Below are 15,648 nucleotides of genomic sequence, written 5' to 3'. Positions count from 1 at the left end.
TAAACTTCTAACAATATAGAAATGTTTCCACAATAATTGTTCCACAAAGAAAGGAAGCTATCATCATTTGTCTTTTTTTTTTTTTGTTTGTTTTAAACACTAGACTATTTTTGTTTGAGTTGGATTGATACATCCCCGCCCTCATCAACTTGGATGATTTTTTCTTTCTTTCTTTCCTTCTTCTTTTTTTTTTTTTTTTTTTTTTTTTTGTTTTGTTCATGTATTGAATTCGTTGCAGATTTTTTTTTCTCATTTCCTCGTGCTTTCCTGTTGCAGTCCAGAGGCGCGAGGCCTCCTCAGTCCTTCCAGCTCAGCAGTCGCCATTTTGGAGAGTAAAGTTCCTTTACAACGATTGGAGTCGTGGAGACAGCGGGGCAGTCCAATGGCCTCAATTAAGACAAAACAGCTTCCCCCTTACCCACTCCCCACCCTCCCCCAGTCCTGTCCGACATTTACAGACACCTTGTTCCCTCTTCCTCCTCTAGTTTCACTGCTTCTCTAACTACATTTGCTTGTGGGTTTTCTCACAGCAGTCCTCAGTGACCGGGGCCTGTGACCCGGCCGCCACCGAGCCCCCACCGCCTCCACCTCCTCCGCCCTCTCCACCTCCACCGGTTCCCCCTCCACCTCCTCCTCCGCTCTCCCGTATCTCCTTCTCCCTCCTCTCTCTCTCCACCGCCTCCTGCTCGCTCTTGCTGCTGGGGAACTTGTCTTTGTTGTTCTCCTTCTTCCATTTCATCCTCCGGTTCTGGAACCAGATTTTCACCTGCCTCTCCGTCAACGCCAACGCGTGGGATACCTCGATGCGGCGTTTCCGGGTCAGGTAGGGGTTGAACAGGAACTCCTTCTCCAGCTCCAGGGTCTGGTAGCGGCTGTAAGTCTGCCGGCCCCGCCTCCTGCCCGCAGCTACTGGGGGGATGTGGGGAGGGGGTGAGGAGAGGGGAGACACCGGAGAAGAGCATACGTTATTGAAGGAAAAGTGGTCTGTATGGCCTTTAACATCATGGTTTCAACAGTAAAGCTAAGCCACGGGACAACTGAAAACGACACGAAAGCCCATCAACTGGAAACTGCCTGGCGACACGTTATACTTTTGAAATAACAAATACCACAAAAAAGCCAAGAACCACAGTAAGGTGTGTGTTTCTTTTTAATTAATTAATCATAATACCTTTATTCATGATACTAGTAGGCTACTATCTAAAAAAAAAAAAAAAAAAAAAAAAAAAAAAAAGTAGCCTACATAAAAAAAACAGTCAAAAACGTTTAAATGAAAACATGTTGTCAATCAGTGGCGGCCATGTTGAAAAGCTGTTATCTATCTATCTATCTATCTATCTATCTATCTATCTATCTATCTATCTATCTATCTATCTATCTATCTATCTATCTATCTATCTATCTATCTATCTATCTATCTATCTATCTATCTATCTATCTATCTATCTATCTTTAATTCGATTCAAACTACTAGATGCTGATGGGAACAGTGGTGTAACCTGGAGTTAATGTGGTTTATATAAGGCGGAAGTAGCCTATTTAAAACTAGAAAAGCACTCGGAGAGCGCAGACCTCCGCCAATGCAGATCAGTGAGCCCCCGGGCCCCCCCGACTCCCAACCCCGATCACCACCAAAATTTTATCATTTGTTCCTTGTGCCAGTATCAACATTTCCTGAAATTTTCATCCAAATCCGTCAATAACTTTTTGAGTTATCTTGCACACAGATAGACAGACAGACAGACAGACAGACAGACAGACCAACGCCGGCAAAACCATAACCTCCTTGGCGGAGGTAAACATGGTTATTCCAGATGAATAACTCTATAGATCCATAGCCTACAGAGGACAGTGTACATGCACTAAACACGGAGGTACCATACGGAGGAGGCCACTCTCATGTGATCCTCATGTGACTTAACTGTTCAGGGATGCCATAAAGGGAATGCTTATACGCTTACACACACACACACACACACACACACACACACACACACACACACACACACACACACACACACACACACACACACACACACTTGCTCTAAACACGCCGTAACACTTTTAAAAGAGGAGACAGAGCTACACGCGAGACGGGAGAAGCTTCGACGAATTAGATTAAATGTTCTTAAACCGTTTGATTACAGAAACTACACCTAATTATTCACTCCTTTCATTTCCTTATGTTCTCTTCCTGGTTGAATACCACCACCATTATCCCCTCAACAGCGTCTCAGTAGGCGATAAAATTCATGAATTTTTAATAAACTAACATGAGGTCAGTTATTTGCTTTGGTGGACACAGACTAGACAAAGTTGTTTTGTTTGTTTGTTTGTTTGTTTGTTTTATTTTGTTTACCCATAGCGTACTTCCATCCACCTGCATTTTACGCACAGACAGTCCGGATGACGACGCCTTTTGGGTCACATCCCTTTTACGCGCCCCCCCATCTTTTAAGCAGGGTCTTTTTACGGTTATATAAAATAATACAGCTCATTTTACCAGCTCTGAAAATGTATTACATATTATAGCATAGTGTTTTTTTCACCCAAGGGCGCTCGTGCAAGCGTCATTTCAGTATAAAGAGGGTGGAAATACAAGAATAGGAGGAAAAATAATGTATGTTTCCTGATAAATAGGGGCATTTGTGAAAGTGATTCCATAAAACTGTTGGTCCTCTTCTTTGACTAGACCATTAAAAGAAGCGCTGCGCCACAGACAAAATGTAACCACAGCAGTTTTAATGTAAAGTGCGTTATCAGTGAGCTCCTACCACTTAAATCATCGATATGAGGTGAAATTTTTTATCCAACTGAGAAATTAAGCATTAATACCAAACAGAAATGGGCACAGCACTACAAAGCGACTCAAAAGAATTCGAGAAAACAGTGAAACAAAACAGATTTTTACGCAATTTCCTAGAGTCTAATTTCGTCTAGACTTTACGTTTTCTTTGCTCTCTGAGCCAATACCCCATACAGATATCCACACATAAACCACACTCCTGGACCCCCCCCCCCCCCCCCCCCCTTCCCGGGACAGTAACTTTCTGGATTAAATTAAAGAACAGGGCAATGACTGATGGAAGCGCATGTACCGCTATAATCGCATCCAAGTCATATATATCTATCTGAACTGATCGCATTATATTATGTTTTAATGCTTGCAGGTAAATGGGGAAAAACATATCCATCTCCATCCACAAAATACACTTAGATCATCAACCAGAGTCCTACAGGATTTTTTCTACAGTTCAGAACTCTTATGGCCTCACTGAATTTCCACATACTGGGTCAATCTGTGGGCACACAGCTACTTTTAATGGTAAAACAGGCCGAAGAAGAAGACCAAGGAGGAGAACACAAGGGACCCTTTATGGAAATGGATGAACTTATAAGGGATGTAAATGTCTTGTAAGTGTTATCTGTCACAGGGCTGGCGCCGTGATTTCGTGCTGTGGGGACCAATGGGGAAGTGGGCGCCACATTCAGTGCTGTCACCAAGCATGAATGAAAGGAAATGGGAAATACTTTTTCAGGATAAAATAACACTACCCGGCCTTTTGATCATTAGGGTTTTGACAGAGAAACATATAAGGGAAATGCAGTCACCAAGAGCACAAACTGCGCCACACTTGTCACAGACGCACACCTTCACAATATATGGACTGTGGGTGGACCAAAGCGCTTTGGAATTCCAAATAGTAACAGTTTTCATCTATAATCCTTTAAATTGTGCTCATTTATTTGGCTGCCGATCATAAAACCGCATGTAGTGGCTTTTATGATCTGGGAAAATGATAGGAGCCTTGGGATTGTAAAACATTTCCAAGGCCTATTACATATGAAACCTTTACGGAACCAATTAGATAAGTCCGAAACAAATACGAGGCAGTTGGCAGTTGACATTTTGGAGGGAGAAGAAACAATGTTTCCACTCCACAGCAGATGCCAGGGAGAGTGGAGGTAAAAAACCTACTGATGGCATTAAAGATATACAGTGTATTCAGTCACCGACTTAATCAGATCTATCCTTTTCTTTCTTTCTTTCTTTCTTTCTTTCTTTCTTTCTTTCTTTCTTTCTTTCTTTCTTTCTTTCTTTCTTTCTTTAACTTTCATATACAATATAATTGTCAAAATTTCCGGCCACAGCAGCGATGTCATAAAACGAGAGGATATTAACGTCCAGCTTGGGGGCTCGGGATTCTTTCCAGATGTATTCAGCACGTGGGAGCCTCCTTCGGTGCGACATAAAAGGTGTGGAGGTGTGGATGAGGCATGTCCCTCTTTAAAATAGAAATTATGAAATGTACCCCCTCGTTAATGGGAAATTTCATAGCTAAACGCGTCTCCTCCCCCTTCTCCGCTGCGCTTCATCCCGCGTTCTCCCCCCACCTTAACCCACCGCACACACACTCACACTCACTCACGCACAAAAGCCCGCGCGTATTTTCTGCTATTATAACCAATAAATCCTCTCGCTGAGCAACAATAATATCCCATCAAACCGCGGCACCAGCTGAAACTGCGCGCCTACAAAGCATTCTTCGGACTTCAGCTCCGCAGAGCTGCGCGGCTTGACACGCCTGGTTTCCTGTTTTGACTCGGCTTTTCGGTCCCATTTCAGATCAGAGCTGCGCGCACCCGACCGACAAGTCGTTAAAACCCCAAGTATACTGTTAAAAAACTGTTACTCATCGAGCTTATGACTTGTCATCGTTTGGTAAAGACGGGCTAAAACCCTCAATGAGTACCTTTCAACCCCGCTGCCCGAGTGTGGCCGCTCGTATTTAAAGCTGGTAATGATTTGAGAAGCCATTACCCCCCCCCCCCCACCCCCCAACACACACACACACACACACACAGGAGATCCGGATGACAAGTGTTAGGAAAATATAACAGACACTCTTGGCCTAAAAATATAAATTATAACAAAATACAAACAAGAAACTTCCAGTCAAGACACAAATACACTAATATACGCGCTGCTGGATAGAACTGAAGATGAAGCTCCAGGAAAAACTGAGTATAAATATGATTAGTTGCTTTTAATACTGCTTTCTCCAGCAGGTGAAAATATGTGAGTGTGCTTGAGTCGGAAAAGGGCCGAAGAGGAAAGGAAAGCGGGCTCTAGGTGAACACAGACCTGTTTTGTTTATTTTTCCTCTATTTTATGATCATAATCATGAAGCCACACAAGTCCTGTACCTAGTCCATAACCGTGCGGTCCCACTTTAAAAAATACAACTGAGAACACAGAGAGCAATAAACTGTCTCCCTCTCCCTCTATTACGCACACACAATAAATACGGGCACCAAGAAATAGGCTACTATACATGTCAATCCAATCCATTCACTGCATTCTTTCTGTGTGTACGTGTACGTGTGTGTGTCTCCAACAAAAATGTCTTCTTGCATAATCAGTCTTATTATGGTGGCTCTGGTTTCAGCTATAAATCTGGAAGCCAGATCCCTTAAGGTGCAAAAATCTATATAAAAAAACATATTTTTTAAATTCTCTTGTGATTTTAGAATCGGTTCTGATCAGACCTAATCCATGCTCATAAAATGTGTAGCCTGTGACACAAACACACAGACCGTTAGGTGTTAACACACACATAAACGTTGTGCTTTAATGTGTTCAGAGGACATTACACTGACTCACATTAACACAACATGCTTGACTCCTAAAACACCAAAAATAAATCTTGGTCCTCAGATTGAATGATCTACATATACCTGAAGTCCACACACACACACACACACACACACACACACACACACACACACACACACACACACACACACACACACACACACACACACACAGGTATATAGTGGACGCAACACAAAGCAGTCCTGCTCAGTGTTGGATAGTTGGAATGTTCCTTTATAGACAGGCCTCACATATAAATCCCCTCTAAAAACACTACTGTCTTTCTTGTGAACCCCACACACATTCTGCTCTAACTCCCGTGGGGAAGTGGCCACCTTGTATCAGAATAATCCCAGACACCACAGGCAAGTCGTAAAAGACCTGAAAAGCAATAAAAGTTTAACCTGAGTCAGACCTGCGAGTCTAAAAAAAAACGAGACTGTGGCTGGAAACAACTACCTCCAACTACTATCATCCCCGTCTGGTCCAAGGAGAGGCTTTTGGAAGAGGTCTGTGAAGGTTCTCTCCTCTGCTCCCCCACCCCCACCACCACTGTTGTCCTTCTCTGTGTCTGGATGTGTGTTCGCCTCGGTCCGTTTTCTCAGTGTTCGGTCGGGGCAATTAAACCATAAACCCATTCACAAGTTTTGGTGCGGCCAATAAAACCATAAACATGCTTTTGTCTCTCACGTTAAACGCGGGACGCCCTAATTGCCCTCCTTCAATTGTGGGTTTTAAAACGACTTTCCAACTTTCTTTTACGGTTTCCTACTCCCCGCGTCTACATTTTTCTGTCCTCCTCTTGTAAGGTAGCAGCTGTCCTCCTCACTGTGGACTCTGGAACTTTTAGAAACCCCGCTTTTGTTTTAAAGGGTTTTTTTCCCCACAAAATAAGATAGAAAATCACCACCGTGGGTGCGTTTCCTCACCTTGTGGCCTCATCCAGGGGAACAGCTGCGTCGGGGACGGGCTCTGCTCGGTCCCCTCCGCGTCCTCACCTCCGAGTCCCGACGCTCCTCCGAGTTTACAGTCGCTGTACTGGACCAAATCCGCGTCCTGGGCCCCGAAAAGCGTCTGCCGCTGCAAGGCGTCGTATCCGTAGAAGTTGCCCGGCTCGCCGTGACATGTGACCGCACAAGGGCTCTGTTGGTACGGGTTGCTGGGGAGCGTAGAGGCGCTGTGGTGGTAGAAATCCTGTATTTGCGGAGCGTGCTGGAAGGTGGCGCCGGAGCCCGGGCCGTATACCACGGTGGGCCGGCTACCAGCCAGGTCCTGCGCGAAACCGCACTCATAGTAGTTCGGACGTAAGGAGTCCCCGCTTTTATATTTAGAGAAGAGCGAGTTGACGAAATATGAACTCATCTTTGACTGTGTTTGTTGGTTCTGTCTGTTTGCGGCTCGACAGAGTCAGACTGGGACTGGAGGAAGAGACCGTTGTGTTCTTTTTTTCTGCTTCTGTTCGGTGTGAAGACAAACACCGACAGACAGAGGGGCAGACACACCAGGAGAGAGACAGACAGGCGGGCAGGTCTGCCGCCACCGCCGCCGGTGTCGGTGACCGTAGCTTGTTGTGGCGGTGCTTCCCTCACTTACGGCCACAACACACTAGCGGGTTGCGGGGTGAGTAACGGTAACTGCAGCCAGAGCGGTTGGTAGGTAGTAAAACAACAACCACCGCCACAACAACAACAACAAGAAAAACCAAAACAATCACACCGAGTCCATAAAATCTCCAGCAAAGAAGAGGAAAAAAAGAAGAAGAATAGGGAGAAGTAGAGGAGGAGGAAGGGCTCTTGCGCATCACAGTTCCGGTGTTAGCGCTGTAAGCGAGAGCATTGTCGCGCTCTCAAACGGGTTTTCCGTGATTTACTCCTCTGCAAATGAGTTGTTTCATATTTTCTCTCTCTCTCTCTCTCTCTCTCTCTCTCTCTCTCTCTCTCTCTCTCTCTCTCTCTCTCTCACGCGCGCTTTCTCCTGAGTCCGGTGTGTGTGCCCGTGTGTGTAGTCTATGTGTGTATGTCGGTTTCAGGGATAATTTGCATCTATTATCAGCTCTTCATCCCATTGGCTTTTCTTCCACGCACATAGACAAACGTGCACGAGCGCCCACCCATACACACTCATATATATGTAGGCTACATTTACACACACATACACATCCAGGCTCTATTACACTTGCCGATTCATTTTGCCTGTGATCCCAGATAGCGAGTCTCCCGGTGGCAGCTCGAAGAGCTCCTCGCGCTCTTGTGATAATGTACAGGGAATGAGAGAATGAAAAAAGAGGAGGAGGAGGGTGAAAGAAAGAATAGGTACAACATCAAGCAAAGCTAGTGTGCACTGAGGGGAAGGGATGCATCTGATGAGACACACAACAAAAAGAAGAAGGTTTTTTTTCTGTAAAACTGAGGCTGAGCCTAGTGCTGATGAACAGACCTGGATGCTCTGAGAACACCGATTTAATTGCACTTTCTTAGTTCTTATTTCTCCCATGCAGTGAATCCTTAAATGGGGAGCTTGGCAGAAGTTAATATGAGGCCTGAAAATGTCACCGTGTGTGCGTGTTCGTGTGTGTGGAGGAGTTCCTAATTGGGTTTGGTTTTTAACAAGTATCAGCCCATAAATGTAAGTGAGGTTTTAAAATTTCTACTGGTCAGAGAATAAATGAGCTCCATGCAGGTCCTTTTCTGATCATCATATACTTTTCGTAAATATGATCTCCATAAACATGAAAGGAGGACCGGAGAGGGTAATAGGCTAGAAAGTGGCTGTAAACGCTTTAACAAACTATAAAGCTCCATAAAGCGGAGGGGCTAGTGTTTGGTTGTTTACGTCCTCCTAGCAGCAGCATCGGCACAGAAACAACAAAAAAGGAAAAGGGGGTTTACGACGCGCCCTTTGCGCGACTGAAGGCCATAAACGCCTCATCTGCGAAGAAATACCCTGGTATTTAATTGTCTTTTTTTAAAACCTTGTTTTCCACACGGTTCAAGTGCTTGTCTGCGTGGAATCTGAGAAGATTTTTCTAACGAGGGGATAAGTTGTGGAAAAAGGTTAAACTCAGCTTTGTTTAACAGTCGGGACCCGTAAAAGTGCGCAGAGTTTAATCTCTATCGCTACACCTTGTTCAGGCCTGATCATTGATCAGTTCTGGGTCTTGTACGCGTCCGAATTTCACTTTTCTATTTTTCATCTTCACATTCCGTCAGATTTGTTTGTCTGAGCCACTGTATTCCAACGCAGACCGTTTTCTTTTGTCAAATAAAATTTTCATTACCCGAATTTAATTTATTTTGATTGTACAGCTTTGACACAAGAGGCCCAAACATTGCCAGCGCGTGCGTGAATTATAGACTGTGTTGTGGTAAATCAGCTGATTGCACGCCCGACCTTCTAAAGGAGTAATTGCTGCAGTATTTTTCCGATTTATTACCCAGAATATGATCTTATTGAAACTTCGCCGCTTCGTTTTTTTTACACTTCCAATAAAGAGTTTGCTTATGAAATCCTATTGTCAGAGTGAGATGTAAAAGTCACATTTCCCGACCTGCTTCTACATCCGCAGAACAAGTGTCCACTGTCAAGAGACCTCCACACCAGTAAATTAGAAGACACGCACTCGACACACTGTGGAGAACACAACAAACACCTCAAAAATAACCTATAGGGGTAAAAATAAATAAATAAATAAATTTGTGCTTCACATCATCTGCACAAATCCCCGCTAATTACAATGTGGTAATACTGGGAAGAATGGATTTGGCAATACTTTATTCAGTTTATATGTGCATAATGGATATAAACCCACATTTTACACATGCAAAAATAACCGTGTAGACATGAACTTACGCAAAGGTGACATATACACGCCTGCGTGAATAGCAAACACAGAAAATGAAGGAGATGCGTGCGTCCTTGGTGTGAATTTTGCGCCAGGAAAAATAAACATTTCCTGGCTGCCTATATCCTGCACGCCTGTGGGTTATTATTTTTCAAGGCCTTTTCTTTACCCTTCCTCCTTCATCCCCTGAACTGTGAAAGTGACCGAAAACTGATGAAAATGCCAGGATGTTTTGTGCCAAAGCCCAAAAAGCAGACAACCTCCTCCTCCAGTGTAAAATATTTAAAGGGAAGAAGAGGAGGTAAAACTTGCTGGGCATCTATGCGTGTGTATGTGTCCGTCGTGAAACCGTCTCAGAACCTGCTTGGATTCATCCATGGAGCAAGAGCGCCATCAAGCGGCCACATGGTGGAACAGTCGGGCCGCTGTGTGAGACTATATATACATATAAATATATAACGCAAGCTTTATGGTTCTATTAAGTCCGCACATAAAGCTAAATAAGATGCTTTAAAATCAAACGGCTTGTTGTAATTGGAGGGCCGGGTGTGAGGGCTGATTTGGGATTAAGTGGGAGTTTAAAAAAAAAAAAAAAAAAAAGGTAGGGTGAGGGAGAGGGGTGAGATGAAGATTGCGCACAAGACTGTGTGTCACACCAGTGGATGTCTTCACATGCTGATGCAGGTTTTTTTTTTTTTTTTTTTAACTGCGCGTAATTAATTAAAAGACTAGTAAATGCATTCTAAACTTTGGGACCATAGAGAAATAGCGAAGGCACAATAAGGTAAACATTGGACTTTCCTGCGCAAATAAAGCTCTTTTACGCATGCCTGCCTATTTCAGTCTGACAACATTACAATTTAACTAAAAGTAGGTTACACAAAATAGAAAAAAAAAGAAAAAAAGAAAAAAAAAAGGATAATGTAAAAAGCCTTTTTTTGTATGAAAAGGTCACTTTGCACTGTACAGAGCTTCAGAAAAGTCTACTGTTAAGTCAATTTGGTCAATACTTCTATCATTTCACCTCTACCAGTGAATATATAACCGCTTTACATTTGTGGTGAGGTCTGTGTGTCAATTAAATGTTTTAATATGAATTATTTACTTTTATCACTATTTTTCATTTAATGTACTTTATAAATGAATGATTTTATCAAGTAATAATGTAAATGTTCCTCATTTAATTATTATTATTATTATTATTATTATTATTATTATTATTATTAGTGGTAGTAGTAGTAGTATCAATTGTGTTGTTGTTATGCTGGCTATATTGTAATTTGTCCGAGTGTATTTTATTAATTAAATAATTTATTTATTTAACCTTTATTTACCCGGGCAAGCAATTACGAACAGATTCTTATTTACAAATGCAACCTGATCTGATTTATAGACTGTGATTATTTATTGTTGTATTAGAATATTTGTATAGTTTAGCAGGCATTATAATTAATAAATTGATAATTCTTACATATTTAGAGTTGTTAATGGATATAACATTACAATGGAAGATAAGTGATAACACATATTACACAGTACAATATCCCATAAGTGTTGTGGTAGGTGCCTTTATTAGCCTATATAGTTACAAAACAAAACAGGAGTAATACATGAACAACGTCAAAACGCACATACGCATACGTATAACAGAAAAAAAAAAGCTTAAATCGTTATTATTGGTATACATGTGGAAAAAAATATGACATGCTATCTGTCTTCACGTGATAATAATAATAAAATTAAAAACTCCTTTAACCATACTGTGGCCTGTGTTAAGGGGGTGTTTGTGCGCGTCGTCTGTGTCCACTTCAGCGCAGACAAACCTGTTTTATTACAGCATATTATGGTGTGAGAGGCCGAGTGTGTGCTGCTAAATTACAGGTTGTAAACAGACTGTAAAAAACAATTGGTACCATTATCTGAACAAGCCTACAGACTCTTGATTTCACCCGCCGTGTGGATAAATGAAACACACCATAGACCAACAAAATGACTTAAAATATAAATAAATAAATAAATAAATAAATATAAAAACAGCACTTAACAACTACTACAACAACAATAACAACAACAACAACAACAGCAATAATAATAATAATAATAATAATAATAATAATAATAATAATAATAATAATAATAATAATAGTAATAGTAATAATAATAATAATAATAATAATAATAATAATAATAATAATAATAATAGTAGTAGTAGTAGTAGTAGAACTAAATTCAAGCCCAGAGGTCTATTCCTGTTTCCACGGAAGGTTCAATATCACGTAGAAATGTCTGCGGCTCCTTCCTTCTCCACCTCCCGCTGTGCGGCCCCACTCAGGGCCCCAGCCCTGCCGTGCCCTTCTTCTCTGTCAGCCTGGAAAAGCAGCCTGGGCGCCGGTTTGATCAGCCCCGTGTGTCCGCCTGTGCAGCGCGTCTGGATGTGGAGCGTCTCTCTCTCTCTCTCTCTCTCTCTCTCTCTCTCTCTCTCTCTCTCTCTCTCTCTCTCTCTCTCTCTCTGTGTGTGTGTGTGTGTGTGTGTGTGTGTTTTGGGCAGTTTATGGCCCTGGCTGTGAGGATGCATCTGACTGAGACAAAGAGAGGTCGGAGGGGAGACAACATACACACAAATACACGCAGAAATCCCCCATAGAGCCAAACGGCTACAAAACCATAAAACTCCCAAAGCTGAAAAGACGGAGGAGGAGGAGGAGGAAGCTGTGTGCTCCCATGCTCCTGACACAAAGGTAGATTATTGCGCACACTCGGCCTTTTTTGCGGATTTCTGTCCCTTTCTTGAGTTTATGTAGGCCTCTCCATCACTCCGTCATATTCCCTGTAATATCTACACTAATATTTTCTCTGTCCCCCTGTCTCCATCCTGCTCCCATCAATCCCTCTATAACCCCCAGATAAATTATGTTTTATCAAGCAGCGGGATTTGAAACTTTTACTCTAATGTTTCCTCTCTCTGCGTGTCTTTTCTCGACCCCTCCCCTCCTTTTTCTCTCGGCGTGTTTGCTTTACAGCCGTTTAGTTCTTAACCTTCAGAAATTTATTCGCTATAAACTTTTATTGCCGTCATATTCTTTTATTGCGCCTGCACCGCATTGGATTCTCTCTCTTTCTCCGCTTCTCTTCCGTCTTCCTCTTTGCTGTTTTACGACAGTCGGCGGCGGCTTCTTCCAACCGCACGCATCCGCTCCCGCATCCCGCATCCCTCATCACCCACATTCACCCCCCACTTTTTCTCTCTCTTTCACCCGTCAGCGCGAGACCCCCGGTGTGTGCAGCACATCCTGCTCCTTTCGTGCTGTTTGTTTCCGCGTTTGAAAATAGGAAGGCTGCAAAACAACTGACGTGAGAAGGAAAAGGAGAAGAGGAGGAGGAGGAAGAGGAGGAGCAGGAGGGGAAAGCGCTGCCGGCCGGAGCTTTATTAGCCTGAAGGGACACATGCTGTACTATCAGACTTTTTTCTGACTCTCTCTTTCAAAGCAAAATAAAACAAATGAAACCAACTCTGGCTGTGGACTGTGTGTGTGTGTGTGTGTGTGTGTGCGTGCGTGCGTGTGTGTGTGTGTGTGTGCGTGTGTGTGTGATTTTTTTTTTATTACAATTGCAGAAGAAAATAGCCTACATGTAGGGATCTCCTCTCTCTGCAAGAAATCAAACTTAGCTGAGTTTTCTGGCTTTGCAGCCCTATTTTGATCAGTTATAGAACCTGACCCACAGGAAAGAGAACGATTACCAGAAAAAAAAAGGGGAACAAAAACATGAAATAAAATCTGAAAAGAGTTTATGTCTGATTTTGAAACTTTGTAGTAGTCCTACTGCATAGAATCTGCATAGAATAAAATATAAAATTTTGCATGAGCACAACCACATAATTAACAGAATATTTAGATAATGTTGCAGTAATACAATATATATAATATAATTTTACATCTTGATCATTGTTGTCCAAGAAATTTGTAGCTATTGTTTGCATTGAATTGAACCGGAAGTGTGAGTGTGTTGTTTGTGTGTGTGTGTGTGTGTGTGTGGGGGGTGGGTGGGGTGGGGTGGGGGGGTATTTATTTATTTATTGTAAATATGAACAAAAATCAATATTGGTGTATTTTTTTTTCTTAATTGAGGAATACCATGCAGCTATTTTTTGTACATTTACATATTTATGAAAACATTTAATATCCATTGAAAATACCCATTTGGAATGTTTTTTTTTTTGTTTTTTTTTTGACAGAATTTTTAAAATACTGTGATGAATCAGTTCAGTCACTATTAAACTAAACATGACTCATAAATCACATTTTCTGAGCTTCTCACAGTCACCATCCCTCATTCTTTACCATCTCCAGAAGAAGGTTGGGAATGTGCTAAAAATCAAAACCCATCCTGTTGTATTGAATAAATACACACTGCATCCACAAAATGTTTCTTCACGTTCCTGAATAATGCTTTAGTGTTTAATTGTTTTAAGAGAAAGTGTTGTATAATATGGACATATTTTTTTGTTGTTCACATAATGATACTTCACAGTCTGGATATAAAGTGTTTTTTTTTTCCTGCACTGTCAGAGGGAGTTAACATGTGCGGAGCAGCCAGCAGCCTCATGGCTTCCTTTCCAACTATTAATGATTCCAGAATGGCTGATGTGATCTGATCCATACAGCCGTTTGCATCAGCGGGACCATAACTCTCTTTTAGAAAATTTATGAATATGAATGATATTCTCCGCTGCTTGATGAATTATAGAAGCTGTGCTGTGTAAAACAGCTCACTCAGAGTAGTGAGAGAGCTTCTCTGGTTCTGCCGGGCCTCAGATCCACCAAGAACATGCAGAGTCTGTCAGTGAAGGAGCTTATTATCTGCGCTCTCTCTTTTAATAGGTAAAGTTAAAGACATATTGGATGGACTGCGCAGGCATGAAATATGAATTCAGCCAGAAGCAGCTGCTGCTGTAGCATCTTCTGCTGCCATTTAGTTTCTGAAAATATCACAGAAATTATGAAGCCGACTCTGCTAAATCACTGCACAATGAGCCGATGTGGGTTTTTACATTACTTCACAGTTGAAATACCTTGGGATTAAAGGGTTTAAGGTGCAATGTGTTCTGTGTTTTGGTGGCAATTTCAGCAACAAAACCACCTCACTCAACCAACTGTTGAGCAGAAACATGCACATAGCTGGAGTTTTATCACAAACAGACAAATGTGACATGGAATTTGGGTCGATTCCTGTTTCTGTATGTGCCAAAATTCAGCACAAATAAAAGTACTGTGTATATGAAAGAAGTTCTTCAGGAAAAGAAAATATGTTAAGTGGCTGGTGTTCCTCATAACTGTTTGAAAAAAATTTGAATTTCGAGTGAACCTCTCAAACGTTGCAAAGCAGAAATCCTTCAATTCATGCACTTCCATAAACATGTATGGTGTGCATAAACATGTGAGTCTGTGAGGTGTCAGAAGGAAGCACAAACTATACAAAACATTCCTCAAGAACTTGAACATGCTGTTACCCTTTTCAAGTAATGCTTTTTTTTTTTTTTTTTTTTTTTTTTTTTACAGATAAGGCTTTCGTCTTTGGTTGACACTACCTTTTGATTTCACGTATTTGCAAAATTCAAGATTTCTTTTTTCACATTTTGCCATGTGCATAAATGAAATGTGAATAAACAGGTTTGTTTGAAAATGAAACTTTTACATGCACTTGTACTGTTGTTCATACATTGGTTGTTTCTATTTGTTTTAACATATCTTATCTTTTTGGTTCATTTTAGAATCTTTGTCTTTTCAACATTGTTTATTGTGACACATGATTATTGTTATCTTTATGAAAAGTATGTACTAATATTGCAACCATGACTTTGTCCTAATTTAAACCAGTTCAAACCATACCCAACCTTAACACAATAACAGCCTGAAGACAACAGTTGTTCACCATTTTCATATGCAGCATCTGTATAGGATCTATTGGCCTCTTAGTTGGTCCAGGAACATTTGACTGAACTTCACCAAATTTGGCACAAATAGTCATGGAATGACCAATGGTCAGAGGTCAAGGTTACTGTGACCTCATGTCTGTCCATGTTGGTGTGATATTTTGGACATTTCTAATTGTCCACAATTGCTCACTTGGAATCACTGATGAACAGATTAGA

General features: G+C 41.7%; 1 protein-coding gene across 1 annotated transcript; it reads right to left on the bottom strand.

The window, feature by feature from the left end:
* Positions 1 to 502: 502 nt before the first annotated feature.
* On the bottom strand, positions 503 to 7,018 carry hoxb8a (homeobox B8a). Its single transcript, XM_030142427.1, has 2 exons — positions 6,586 to 7,018; positions 503 to 909 (listed from the first exon to the last, which is right to left on the bottom strand). The coding sequence occupies exons 1-2, from the start codon at positions 7,016 to 7,018 to the stop codon at positions 503 to 505; spliced, it is 840 nt and encodes a 279-aa protein (XP_029998287.1).
* Between the last annotated feature and the right edge of the window lie 8,630 nt (positions 7,019 to 15,648).

This window comes from Sphaeramia orbicularis, chromosome 8, assembly GCF_902148855.1.
Source record: "Sphaeramia orbicularis chromosome 8, fSphaOr1.1, whole genome shotgun sequence".
In the NCBI taxonomy this organism is placed as follows: Eukaryota; Metazoa; Chordata; class Actinopteri; order Kurtiformes; family Apogonidae; genus Sphaeramia; species Sphaeramia orbicularis.
The sequence above is the reverse complement of the archived record's forward strand: the minus strand, read 5'-3'. Positions and strand labels throughout refer to the sequence as shown.

Excerpts from the sequence above, each read along its gene's own strand:
- hoxb8a (XM_030142427.1), bottom strand. The coding sequence starts at position 7,018 with ATGAGTTCATATTTCGTCAACTCGCTCTTCTCTAAATATAAAAGCGGG. Across the intron at positions 910-6,585 it reads CCCCTGGATGAGGCCACAAG|TAGCTGCGGGCAGGAGGCGG; the intron begins GTGAGGAAACGC and ends ACATCCCCCCAG.